Source organism: Bison bison, unplaced genomic scaffold (genome assembly GCF_000754665.1).
Source record: "Bison bison bison isolate TAMUID 2011002044 unplaced genomic scaffold, Bison_UMD1.0 scf7180017864235, whole genome shotgun sequence".
In the NCBI taxonomy this organism is placed as follows: Eukaryota; Metazoa; Chordata; class Mammalia; order Artiodactyla; family Bovidae; genus Bison; species Bison bison.
The window spans coordinates 839,463-853,391 of NW_011494807.1; the positions used below are offsets into that span (position 1 = coordinate 839,463).

General features: G+C 37.2%; 1 protein-coding gene across 3 annotated transcripts in view; it reads left to right on the plus strand.

Moving 5' to 3' along the window:
* PRR16 (proline rich 16) overlaps window positions 1–13,929 on the plus strand; it is a 169,831-nt gene that overhangs the window by 48,989 nt on the left and 106,913 nt on the right. The window contains exon 2 of one of the 3 annotated variants that reach the window (XR_825798.1): window positions 11,713–13,725. Coding sequence is in view for 1 of the 3 variants with exons in the window: in XM_010846281.1 (XP_010844583.1) it covers window positions 11,713–12,468 (756 nt within the window). In the remaining 2 variants the exon portion in view is untranslated. Of the gene's footprint in view, window positions 1–11,712; window positions 13,922–13,929 lie in introns of those variants that run through there. The other 2 variants (XR_825799.1, XM_010846281.1) reach the window with 2 other exon arrangements.

A 13,929-nucleotide genomic window follows, 5' to 3' on the forward strand; every position in this document is an offset into this window, starting at 1 on the left:
TGTTATAGTATCTTTGCTTTATTTATTTATGTCATGATTTTTTTCATTCAATATATATTTTGTTTTAGGCATAATGGCACAGGATGCTCTGCCCTCTGGGTCCTTACATTTTCACCATGGAGACTGGCATTAAAGAGCTATTTACATGATCCATCACTTTGTTAATGCATTTCATACTGTGAAGCACAGATGCAGGAGCTCGAGGCTGTGTTGCAGGACTTCAGGGCTATCGGGAAGCTTTCCTTGAAGAGGAGAAATAAGGGTTAATTTTTGAAGGCTAAGGAAAAATATGTGTGAATATGAATATGTGTGCCTATGAGTGTGCGTGTTTTGTGCCGACAGTGAAGGATAACCAGGTCTTGGTGGAGGATGACTTATACAAAGATCTAGCTTAGCATCTTCTAAGCACCGGACGAAATAGAAAAAGCAGGGGCACGGGGCAGGCTGATGTACAAAGCAGGACCCAGATCATGTTTTTATTAAGTATTTCGTCTTTATCCAAAGAGCAATAGGAAACCACTTAAGGTTTAATAATTTATGTTATATGTACAGACAAGGAAAGCACTGTCTGGCTGCAGTGCAAAAACTGGATTAAATGAAAGAGACAATGGGTTGGATAGAGAATTTTATTCTTACAGCTTTATTCATGATGCTTACAGAATATTTTGTATTGATCTAGTTTATCATCAGTAAGGAATGTAATGCACAATCTGAGTTTATTCATTTGCACTTTTACAAATACAGAAAGATATTAGAGATTGAGAGTTCTAAGCATGTGCTAAGTTTACAGGTCCGTTATCTTGAGTTGCAGCTTCCTTCTTTACATTATTAACATAATGGAATCATTTTGATGTGTGTACTACAAAAGGCAAGAGGATGAGTCTTTTATATCTATTAAGCTGCTGAAGCAATTGTGATGAGGGATGTTTCCTTTTCTACATTTTACAAGAAATCTTAGTACAAGCATATTGCCCATTAAAATAACAAGGTACTTTATGAAAACAGAAATTAAAGTTAGCAATGCATTTCAACTGTCATATTCTGTGGGTAATGTTACAGAGGAAAGAAAAGTTGTAAATACTCACTAAAACTAACCCGCAAGTAAACATGAGACTTACATGAAGTGATCATCACAGCTAGTGCATTAGAGCTGAGCTGTGTGTTAATAGCACTAATCCCTTGGTTCTCAGTTGTCTTATGTTTCTTTATTCTAAACAGCAAGCATGTGGGTAGATGACATTTAGAAACTGCGTATGATAATTTGGGGGATTTCTACTTCCTCCAACAGCCCTTCAAAAATGCTTGCAGTTCTATGAGGAAATGATTTAAATGAAACCAGGTACTATTGTATTATAAGTTAAACAAATTAAACATCTTCGTTTTTGCAAATTGTAGTTACTAAATTTGGATCAAGTGCTTTAAATAACATAAACTGTTATTTGTGATAAACTGATACTTGTGTAATTTTCTAAGGCTGCCAAGACCCATTAACATTTTTGGATAAATCATATCTAGAGTTTTATATTTAGACCTGGACTTTCTACATGCTGTTCATTCCATGGCTACAAAACAATTTGACTTAAAAAGAAATTAACCTACTAAAATATGTATGTCCATGTGCATCCTCTGTGAAGGAGCTAACTTTATGCATTTTTTGGATGGTGCCACAAAATATTTGTTAAATATTTACAAGGAAAATTCCTTTCATTCAGTAACCAGCATCTCAATAATAAAATTAGAATGAAACACTGCTAATGAACTCACAAAGAAATAAATTTACACCTGTATTTCTAAACCTGAACCTTTCAAAAGAGAGCTCAAGTTTCAAATGGATTCTCTTTTTACATACATTATACTCATCACTCACTGCAATAGTTTTCTTTTCCCTATCACTGATGTGCTGACAACTTTCCAGTTATTTGACCGTTGAATGTAATTCATTATTTTTTTCTTGAAGTCTTCTGATTTCCTGTTTTAGCTTAGAATAGTCACTTTGGGGACTCTAGTATAGTTATCATTCTTGAATTTTTTAAATTTGTTTTCACACTTCTGTGTTAATTATGTTTCTTACATCCTGTGCTTTCCTCCTTTCTTGGATTCCATTTTACTGAGCTATAGAATATCCTTAACTTTTAAAGCACAGACACTAGAGAAGTAAATTGTCCTAATACGTTAACATTTTAATTTTTCATTATAATAAATTGTTGATTTAGTTACTATAGAATCAGGGTTAAAATTATTTTTGCCGCAGACCTTTGGAGGTTACTGGTAAAATGTCTTTCATCCTCCACTCATCCAGAAGACACTGTGATGATTATTTAATTATCACCTCTTTCTGGGTTTTCTGTGTTTATTTGGTAAGTTATTGACTTTGTTTTCTTTTTCATTCATCCTGATTAGCACTCAATTGACTCTTTCCATCTGAAGTTCCTAGTATTGTGAACTGTGAAATTTCCTCTTTTTTTTAATTATTGCAATCCCACTTTTTTTTCTTTTTTCTCCCCATTTTTACTAGAACTTCTCAGTTGTTGAAGCTGCAAGATTCATTTTCTTGTGTTCTATGCCTTTAAATCTTTTCTTACATTTTCCTTGAAAAAATATTTTTGATTTATGATTAGGAATATTTCTTAGATTCTTTTAGATTTTCTTAAAAATATCTCTTTCTTACATTTATATTTATGTTTTATACTTCAAATGTGTCTTATTTTATGTCTCTTCTTTTATAACATTGTATTATTTTATAGCTGCAATATCTTCTCAAACTTCTTCTAGTACATTCATTAAAATTACTACAAAGTTCTCTTAATTAACTAATAACAGTCACTTTATCACTTTATCTTAATATTGATCTGTTCATTCATCTTAGTCCTTCTATTTTGTGATGTTGGAATTATTACGATGTTTTATCAGCCTCTCCTACATACAGGAAAAGGCAGGATGCTGACTGAAGATTGTGAATATGTCAGATGGCATGCAGTACTTTAGAAGACAGGCTAGCTGCTCTTGCCCCATTTCTATCACCTTCCCAATGGAAAAACTTAATATTATTATTGTAATAAAAATAGGGGAGAAGAGCTTTGTTTTGAGATGCTACCAACCACATTTAGGGCCTTCTTATCCAGAGACATTGTTCAGTCTCCTTACAGCAAGAATCCCAGTTTGTCTTGGGATGTAAGCTGTTAGCACATTGCCAGTCTTGTCGCACCATCTGATACAAACTATTTTCCATTGTGAAAGATAGTCACTCAGCAATTTCACACCCTGAGTTTTGCATTATCTCTCGTGCCTACTGTCTCTCTATCTCATTTTCAAGTTTGGAATCCTTCTGGGACTCCATCAGTGCTTTTACCACCTTTTTATTAATTCACTCAAGTATTCATACGAGCTTCCCTGGTGGCTCAGATAGTAAAGAACCTGCCTGCAACGCGGGAGACCCAGGTTCAGTCCCTGGATTGAGAAGATCCCTGGAGAAGGGAATAGCAGTCCACTCCAGTATTCTTGTTGGGAGAATCCCATGGACAGAGGAGCCTGGCGGACTACAGTCCATGGGATCACAAAGAGTTGGACATGACTGAGTGACTAACACTTTCACTTTCATGTACTTATAAAAATCTCTGATCACACTTAGACCACAGTGTGAGAAGATTTTCTGAATTTATTACTGCTTTTATGTCTTTACTCTCATTTGAATATGATTTGCAAAGGAAGGCACTAAGTACATATGATCAGTATCTATTAAACTAGAAGCCTCATTTCTTAATCCTCAGTGTCTCATATAGTAACAGATTAATACTATTTGTACAATAAATATTTGTCAAACCCAACTGACCCCACATAAAAAGAAGAAAAATTGCATTATAGTTTTAGCTTATTTTCTGTTGATCAGGCTTGATGATGAATTATGATTATTATTATTTTTAAATCTTATTTACTTTCAGAGAAAAGGGTATAAATTGACACAAATACCTTCAAAAGCACATACTGCCTTCTGTCTCAAAAAATGGTTCAATTTTTAGTAAGAATCTTTAAGCAAGTTTATAACCTTCATATTTATTTTCCAACAAGAAAGAAAACTTCCTGGGATCACTGAATGCATTATCCTTTCTTTAAGTCTTGCTGTTTCACTCCCATAAATAGATTCCACTTGGACAGATGACTCAGTTTCAAGTTCGAGATACACGTTTCTCCTTTGCTCCTGATGTTTAGGTGTGGATATTCTTATATTTTTGATTGATGTCATGCTGCCTTCTCACCTCTATATATCTGCACCATGTCTCTCTAGTCCTCCTTTCTTTTATTTTGTTTTCCCCTTAATTCCATCATGCCTGTGGTTATAATTCCTTTAGTTGCAATATGATACTTTGAAATTCTGTTAGCAAAACGTAGAAGTGTAATTATAAGGATACAGTGTATTCCTTGTCGGGTTAATTTATTCATCTTTCACTTGGCTGCAATATCCTCTAACTCCCCAAGTAAATAAACTCCAGCAGCCTTCAATGTGTTCTCCACATGGCAGCTATGAGAAGTACTTCTATTTCTTTCTAAATTTATTTAAGTAGTGATATATATTTATTTTATCTTCAATTATAAAAGACTTTACACATGACATAAAATAAATACTATATCAAATATAACCTGAACTTAACAAATGTTAACACTTTATCATAATTACTTTATGTGAAGTTTTAAAAGAAAATATTTCATCTATGTAGCTGATGTCTCCTGACAGTCTTTCCTCTTCCTTCTTGCCTAAACTTAATGTATATCAATTATTTCATGTTGTATAAACTAAAATATCTGTGTTTCTACATATAAACAGTATATATTATACTTTTAGTGGATTTTTTTTTAACATTTTTGTGCTCAACTGAAAGTTTTTGAGATTTATCACTGTTGATACGTATAGCTATAGTTACTTCATTTGAACTAGTTTATATTTACTTACCTTATCACTTACTAACAGGTATTTAGGTTGCTTCCAATTTTTGCAATGGCAAAACAAACCAAAAAAGGGAAAAAAAAAAAAATACAAGAACTATCCTTGTGCTTTTTCAAGCCTGTGCACATCTCTTAGAATTTCTCCAGAAGAGTCCAGACTTTGTTCCTAGAAGACCTATACCATAGAGTATGAACCTTATCCAATTTATAAGACATTGTCAAAAAGTTTCCCAATGCACTGAATTACATTTCCACTGGCAATATACAAAGTTCCCATCCATTCACCTCATCATCAAGTAGAACCATCAGACTGGTTCATTTTTCCTAAACTACTCAGAAGAAAATAAATACTTTCTCATTTTTCTTCAGCTTGCACTAGCTTGATTACTCATGAGACTGAGGGTATGATTTTTGAAAATTTGGAGCTTACCTTATGTGAATGACTTCTTTATAACTTTTATCCCATTGTTTGAGTGTGTGTGTGTGTGTACATGAGCTTTCAATTTTATTTCACTCATTATTTTTCATCTCTGATGGATAATGTCTATTTCACTCTCACTTTTACAGAAAAGTTACACTATATTCCATATCCAATTTCTTTCTTTCAGTAGGAAACATATTTCTAAATTTTACTGAGGCTTCCATTGCTGTGTGAAAATCTCCTGTCAGTCTAAATTTTGTTATTGTATAAATAGTTGGTGTTTTATTTTGTGGTTGTAAAACTTTAATCATTACTTTCTAATGTTCTGTATTTTCACTGTAGTATCTCTGGTTGTGTGTTTGCTTATGCTTTCCTGCTTGAGACTCTGCATACTTCTTTAATTAGTTCTGAAAAACTGAATTCATTGTCTCTTTGAATATTGCTTCTCTCACTTCTGAAACCCCACTTCCGAAATGCTTTAAAAAATATGTAGTCCTTTATCACAACATAACTAGGACTCTCACAGCGTAGCTGCTATCCAACTCTCCAGCCTTGTCTCTCAAAGTGTCCTTCAGCCAAGAGTCCTCTCTAAATTGCTCACACTCAGGGGTTCTCTTCTATCCAAGTACCTTGAGAGGCTCTTCCCTAAATGGACTTCTAGAATCACTTCTGTTCTACCAGTTCACTGTAACTCTTCCTTCAGGAGTGCTTCACCCACCTTCTCACATGGTTTTATGTCCTCTTATAATAGCTTGTATTTATCTTTCAAAGCACCTGGGGCATTTGTGCTTTTACAGTTACGTGTTTGAGAACCTCATTGATGTCAGGCCATTCCACTAGATATCCTGTTCCATGGGGGCATTATTTTGCTTGTTTCTGGGTTTTTTTGTTGTTATTCTATTAGCATTTTTAGGCATTTGGGAAATAGCACTGTACAGACCAAAACCAGTCAGGAACTACTGAACCATTAGGGCCCCAGGCAGTGTATTTATCTCTGAAAATCATTTTCACTTTCCTCACAGTAGACTAGCTTTCTCTCCTTTTCTGAAGATTAAAAAAAAAAAGGCTTAGGTAGGTAACCACTCTGGGTTAAACAGTACACAGCACACATGAGCCAAGATGTTCATCTGTCTATCATGATATTTAGGTGTCCTTCCACTTGAATTTCTATGATATCTGGCCAAGAGCTAGAGAATGTGATACCTACTCTGTGCATCATTTAAAAAGCAGAGACATTACTTTGCCAACAAAGGTCCGTCTAATCAAAGCTATGGTTTTTCCAGTAGTCATGTATGGATATGAGAGTTGGACTATAAATAAGGCTGAGGGCCAAAGAATTTATGCTTTTGAACTGTAGTGTTGGAAAAGACTCTTGAGAGTCCCTTGGACTGCAAGGAGATGCAACCAGTCCATCCTAAAGGAAATCAATCCTGAATATTCATTGGAAGGAATAATGCTGAAGCTGAAACTCCAATACTTTGGCTACCTGATGCGAAGAACTGACTCATTGGAAAAGACCCTGATGCTGGGAAAGATTGAAGGTGGGAGGAGAAGGGGACGACAGAGGATGACATGGTTAGATGGCATCACCAACTCAATGGACATGAGTTTGAGAAAACTCTGGGAGTTTTTGATGGACAGGGAAGCCTGGCATACTGCAGTCCGTGGGGGGTTGCAAAGAGTCAGACATGACTGAGTAACTGAACTGAACTCTGTGTATCACTTATAGCTAAGTCATTTTCCCCTGATTTGATTCTAGAATTCAGTGATTATGAATTTTAAAGTAACACCTTCAAAAATCAAATAGAAAAAGAAGTGCTTTTGCTCACAGTTGAATCAAAGAAACAACCTCAGTGAATTCATACAACAAGTTTTGTTGAGTCCCTTTTGTATACCATTCACATATTTGTGAATGGTATACACATTCACAAGAGTAAAACCAACAAGGTCCTCAGTCTCACTGAGATTGAGATCTAGAGAGAAGACATTATTCCAATGCTCAGCTACTACTAAACAAATAATATAAAAAAATGTGATAACTTTAAATGAAAGAAATGTTTTCTTGTGAATATTTAACAAATTAACTAGACCAATAAGGGAAATCGCAGTAGGAGGGGAAAATGTACTTCACAAGTTTAACTCCTGAGCTAAGATTTTTATAAAAAGTAAGAATTAATTAGACAAAGAGGAGAAGTCAGAGCATTTCAAGAAAAAATAGTATGTTCAAATGCCTTAGGGTGGGAAGCAGACTGGCAATTATGAGGATCCAAAAGAATATCAAGAAGTGTGAGAAAAGAAAGGGAATATTATTTGAGTTGAATATAGAGGGTTCTCAAAGCTAAGGAATGTTCAAACTACCATACAACTGCACTCATTTCATATGCTGGCAAAGTAATGCTAAAAATTCCCCAAGGCAGGCTTCAACAGTATGTGAACCAAGAACTTCCAGATGTACGAGTTCGATTTAGAAAAGGCAGAGGAAACAGAGATCAGACTCTAACATCCATTGGATCATAGAAAAAGCAAGGGAATTAAAAAAAAAATCTACTTCTGATTCATTGACTACTCTAAAGCCTTTGACTATGTGGATCACAACAAACTGGAAAATTCCTGAAGAGATGAGAATACCAGACCACCTGACCTGCCTCCTGAGAAATCTGTATGCAGGTCAAGAAACAACAGTTAAATCTGGACATAGAATAACAGGCTGGTTCCAAATTGGGAAAGGAGTACATCAAGGCTGTATATTATCACCCTGCTTATTTAAAAGCTATATGCAGAGTACATCATGAAAAATGCTGGGCTTAATAAATCACAATTTGGAATCAAGATTGCTGGGAGAAATATCAACAACCTCAAATGTGCAGATGATAATCACTCTAATGGCAGAAAGTGAAGAGGAACTAAGGAGCCTCTTGATGAAGGTGAAAAGCTGGCTTAAATTCAACATTCAAAAACCTAAGATCATGGCATCCATTCCTATCACTTCATGGCAAATAGATGGGGAAAAAGTGGAAACAGTGACACATTTTATTTTCTTGGGCTGAAAAATCACTGCAGATGGTGACTGTAGCCATGAAATTAAAAGACACTTGCTCCTTGGCAGAAAAGCTATGACAAACTTAGACAGCGAATTAAAAAGAAGAGATAAAAAAAAGAGAGAGACAGAAACATTACTTTACCAACAAAGGTCCATATAGCCAAAGCTATGGTTTTTCCAGTAGTCATGTATGGTGTAAGAGTTGAACCATAAAAAATGCTGAGAGTCAAAGAATTGATGCTTTCAAACTGTGGTGTTGGAGAAGACTGTTGAGAGTCCCTTGGACAGCAAGAAGATCAAACCAGTCAATTCTAAAGGAAATCAACCCTGACTATTCGTCAGAAGGACTGATGCTGAAACTGAAGCTCTAATACTTTGGCAAACTGATGCGAAGAGCCAACTCATTGGAAAACATACTGATGCTAATAAAGATTGAGGGCAAGAGGAGAGGGGGCACAGAGGATGAGGTGATTGAATGGCATGACTGACTCAATAGACATGAGTTTGTGCAAACTCCAGCAGATAGTGAAAAACGGGAAACCCTGGTGTGTTTTAGTCTGTGGGGTTGCGAGGAGTCGGACACAACTTAGTGATTCAACAGCCACTGATGCCCAAGTGGTAAAGAATCTGCCTGCAATTCCGGAGGCTCATGTTTGATCCCTGGGTGGAGAAGATCTCCTGAAGAAGGGAATGGCAGCCCACTCCAGTATTCTTGCCTGGAGAATTCCATGGACAGAATAACCTGGTGGGCCATAGTCCATGGGATTGCAAAGACTCAGATAAGACTGAATGGCTAACACACACACACACACACACACACACACACACACACACACAAACAACAACATATAGAAGGTCATTAGGAGTACTGTCTCATACTGGCTAAAAAGGGCTAATTGTTTTATTTTCAGAAATCTTGTGAGCCAGTTGTGAAATAACTGTTATTGAAAATTGAAATATACAAACCTATATTAAATACATTACATTAAAAAGAAAAGTTTTTTGTCTAATTCTAGTCATTCCTAATTATTTTACTACATTTTAATATGTATTTGTACTCCTGAGTTTATGTCTATTCTACTGGTACGGTGGAAACTATTTATAATGATACACACTTACATGTTTCTTCCCAGTCTTACATTCAGTGATGCTGCCTTACTCACTTGAAGTTAACCGTGGCATGAGACCACACCATGGAAACTGGCAAACTCTTTAAATCAGGATTCACACATATCCCTAAGAGCCAGTTACTCAACAATTACCAGAACTACACTGAGACTTTGCAAGCCCCTGGACACCATGTTAAATTGATATGTATCACAGAAGAAATGAGCAGGTATTGAAAGTTTTAAGCAGGGAATGACAAAAACACAATTCAGTGTTTTAAAAGATCACTGAGATTATAGAACTGAGAGGGGAGGCAAGGCTCAGACTGAGATCAAAGAAAGGAAGATGGAGAGAAGTGAATGTGGATTCAGGAGCTAAAATTGAAGGCCTAGCTCTCATGGTACTAGTATTAACCAATCACAGAAGACTCACATGTGGAAGAAGTAGATTCTCCATGTCCTCTCTACCTTCTGGTTGGTTATGATGTCTTCATTTTGAGCCCAATCTTGTGTCAAAGGGCTAACTTCACAGTTGAACACACTTCAGCCTGAGTCAGAGAGGAGGAAAAAGCTTACATATGGAAACATGAGATGAAGGGACTCATTCCATTTGAAAATAAATTATTTCTAAAGTCACCCATAGCTTCCTTCATAGTTAAACATAATAGTACATGGCAGCTGTGAGAATGGTCTCTAAGATCTGTGACTTCAGAGAGTGTAAATGACAGAGGGTCAAACTTCCTGGCTCTGAAATTGAGCATTTGAGCCGAGACTATGTTTCCCAGGGACTATCCCAGACCATGACTTAACAGCGAAGAGACTCTAAGCTGGCCGGTCGTAGGAGGTGCTGGATTCCTTAACTCCATGGCTCTCCGCTGGCCCTGCCCAACTTGCCTTAGAAAGGCATGGCCTAGAACTCCATGTCTTCACAAGCACTCTCTTACACTCAGGGTTGATCCTGCATTGTGGTGTGATGGGCCTGCAGTCTTACTTGACTTCCTGATTCTGTCTTGTGTCTTTGGCATATACTGAGCAGCTATGAGTTGGATCCTTCCCCCAAGTGGTAGCAGACAAAAGTAGTGTAGATTCCTGGATACAAGAGAATGTTTCACCTCCTTCACCAAGGACATAGACACCTCTTTCTTCCAGCCTAGAAGCAGCAGATCATTGCCTATGTCTTAGAGTTTAGAGGACTTCTTGCCATCCCCCTAGTGCTGAAGGCTTCTGTTGTATAAGAAAGGTCTGGGAAATGCATGAGTTTTTTTGCCCAGGAGGGACTCTTTGCAGTCTCTGCCTGCCCTCAGAGAAGCCTATGGAAAAAGGGGCACCAAGTGAGAACAGGCTACATTGTGTCTGGGGTCCTCAAGTTTCTACCTTGTCATGATAGCACATCCTGCCTTTAATTGCTCTTTAATGTCTTGGCTATTTTCTTTACTCACTTTTGTGTACTACATCTTTTCCCTGTGATTGGCCAAAGATGGAACAGTCTTTGTGTCCTGTCTACCCTCACAGGGTTTGGAGCTCTTTACAGTTAAGTTTATTTGGTTACTTTGTGATCTCAGTTCTTTGATAATCTCTAGAAAAGTTTTGATTTTTCCAGGTTATCAGGCTTTGTTTCATTTCAGCATGAGATTAATGTTCTCCTATGCTTTCTACAGGGTAAATCAGAAGGAAAGCCCCCTCCTCTGTTTAAAATCAGTTTAATAACCAGTGGGGAGAAGGGGAGGGGAGGGGAAAATAGGAGTAAGTGATTAAGAGGCACCAACTACTACATATAAAATAAATAAGCTACAAGGGTATACTGTACAACACAGGGGATATAGCCAATATTTTATAATACATTTAAATAAAGGGTAACCTATAAAAATATCAAGTCACTTTGTTGTATACCTGAACCTAACATTGTAAATCAGTTTTAAAAATCAGTTACATTTCTGTATTAGATTTTATCTTTGGATACAGCAGAGTCAGGGATAGAACATATACATAAATAACATATTCTAGACATGTGAAATCATTATGTTATCAAATAGTTTGTGCTCTTCTGGTAGATACTCTAAATTTGTTGAATGAAAACTTAAGAACAATGGAATTCACCATTCAGTATTAGTCCCTGTTCCCATATCTGATTATGAAATAGGAAGACATTTGTGGTATATTTTGCTTCGGGTCGTTATTCAACATGATTACCTTGTCCTTTTTACCAGGTGGTTGACCAGATCGATACCCTGACCTCTGACCTACAGCTGGAGGATGAGATGACTGACAGTTCCAAAACGGACACCCTGAATAGTAGCTCAAGCGGGACAACAGCCTCCAGCATAGAGAAGATCAAAGTGCAGGCCAATGCCCCCCTCATTAAGCCCCCAGCCCACCCATCTGCTATCCTCACAGTCCTGAGAAAGCCAAACCCTCCAGCACCTCCTCCACGGTTGACACCCGTGAAGTGTGAAGACTCCCAGCGAGTGGTGCCCACTGTCAATCCGGTAAAGACCAATGGCACCCTTCTGCGAAATGGAGGCTTCCCTGGGGCACCAACCAAAATCCCCAACGGAGACATCTACTGCAAACCCAGCAGTAACTTGGAAAAGGCTCCCGGGCAGCCTCTGATGCACAGACCCGAAAAAGACAGGTGCCCCCAAGCTGGGCCTCGGGAACGAGTAAGGTTTAATGAAAAAGTCCAGTACCATGGCTATTGTCCTGACTGTGACACCAGGTATCACGTAAAGAACAGGGAGGTCCACTTACACAGTGAACCCGTCCACCCACCAGGAAAGCTTCCTCCCCAAGGCCCTCCACACCCACTTCCCCCTCATCTCCCTCCTTTTCCACTAGAAAACGGGGGGCTGGGAATAAGCCACAGTAACAGCTTCCCGCCCCTCAGACCTGCAACTGTGCCTCCTCCCATTGCACCAAAACCACAGAAGACGATCTTGAGGAAGTCTACCACTACAACAGTGTGATGTATGCCATTTAAAAGCATTTTTTTTTGTTGTTTTTTTTTGTGTTTTTTTTTAAATTTTTCTATATTATAAACATAAAATAATAAGTAATGAGCACTTTCTACTCAAGCAATAAAAAGCCCAAATATATTTATCCTGCATTCAGCAGAGTGACATAAAAATCACCTGGTAAGTATGCAGTACGTTGTTTATATCCTGAGTATCCATTATTTAAAAAGTTACATGATCAGAAACCACAGAATATTGAAAAAACTGAATATATCATTTTTTTTCAGTTAACCCATTACAAACTGTAGATGTCAAAGATTTTGATTTACTATAAGAGATGGGATTAGATTCATTTTATTCATGCCTGACTCATCTATGCATTAATAACATGCCATACTCTTAACTTCAATGTCATGCTTTTTAATAAGAAATTTTAATACTGAAGGACTATTTTATTATTTTTTTCTAAAGATGTTTGTCACTAGTTTTGCATAATTAAATGCTGAGGATGATACAAGAAGGTTTATTTTCTATGCTATACAATTATGATCCTATGCCCACCTATATATGTAATGAAAGATTTGGTCTGTGGAAATATATGTCAATAAACAACAGTAAATAATAACAAAACCAAATGTTCCTCGGAATTCAAATGAAGCAGTGGTTCACTCAGTGGTAATTAACATGGTAATTTACATCAAAATGGATAGCAACTCTGACAGAGTTTGGAGATCACTGTGAGTATAAGTCAGAATGTTTCAAATTAAATGTCATAATCCAGGTACTAAATAGGACTGTACACATTTTCATATGGTGTGCTTCCATTTTGGCACCTCAAGGATGATCTAGTGCATGCCAGCCCTTGAAGGTCCCCCTCACTCTCAGCATGCCTCCCGGACGCTCCATAAACCAGCTCACTGAAGCAGTGGGATGACTCACCTCCTGCATCATCAGGCTCTCTGCCTCCCTGAGGGCGTCCCTCTTTTATAGGAGAATCATACGGGAAAATACAGATGTTTCCGGAACAGGATGTTTTTAGCATTTGCCTTAAGCTGATTCCCCTCAGAGGTGAAATATGCCAGGGTTCTTTGTTATTCTATAGAAGGGAGAGAGGAAATCCTTTCCTTCTAATATCCAATAAATGTGCTTCTCTTTAATTTGTCAGCTTAGGTGATACTTACCCAATTCTTAACTACCATGATTTGGACTGATAGTGTGATTTGCCCTGGAGTGAGAAATGGGTTTACTCCCTTAGAATCATGATGAAAGGTAAGTGCCTGGGCAAAATGTGTCCATAAAGTGGCAGGAGTAGAGGGAGTCTTTAGTGGAGATTTGATTATTATGCAACTTAAAAAAGAATACTGTAATACTTTTGAATATTTGGGTTTTGATCTCAAAACTTTAATTTTTGCTGCTGCAGAGACGTACTCTTCAATCATATTTCTTTGTTGCCTTTTTCAAGTTATATCATAA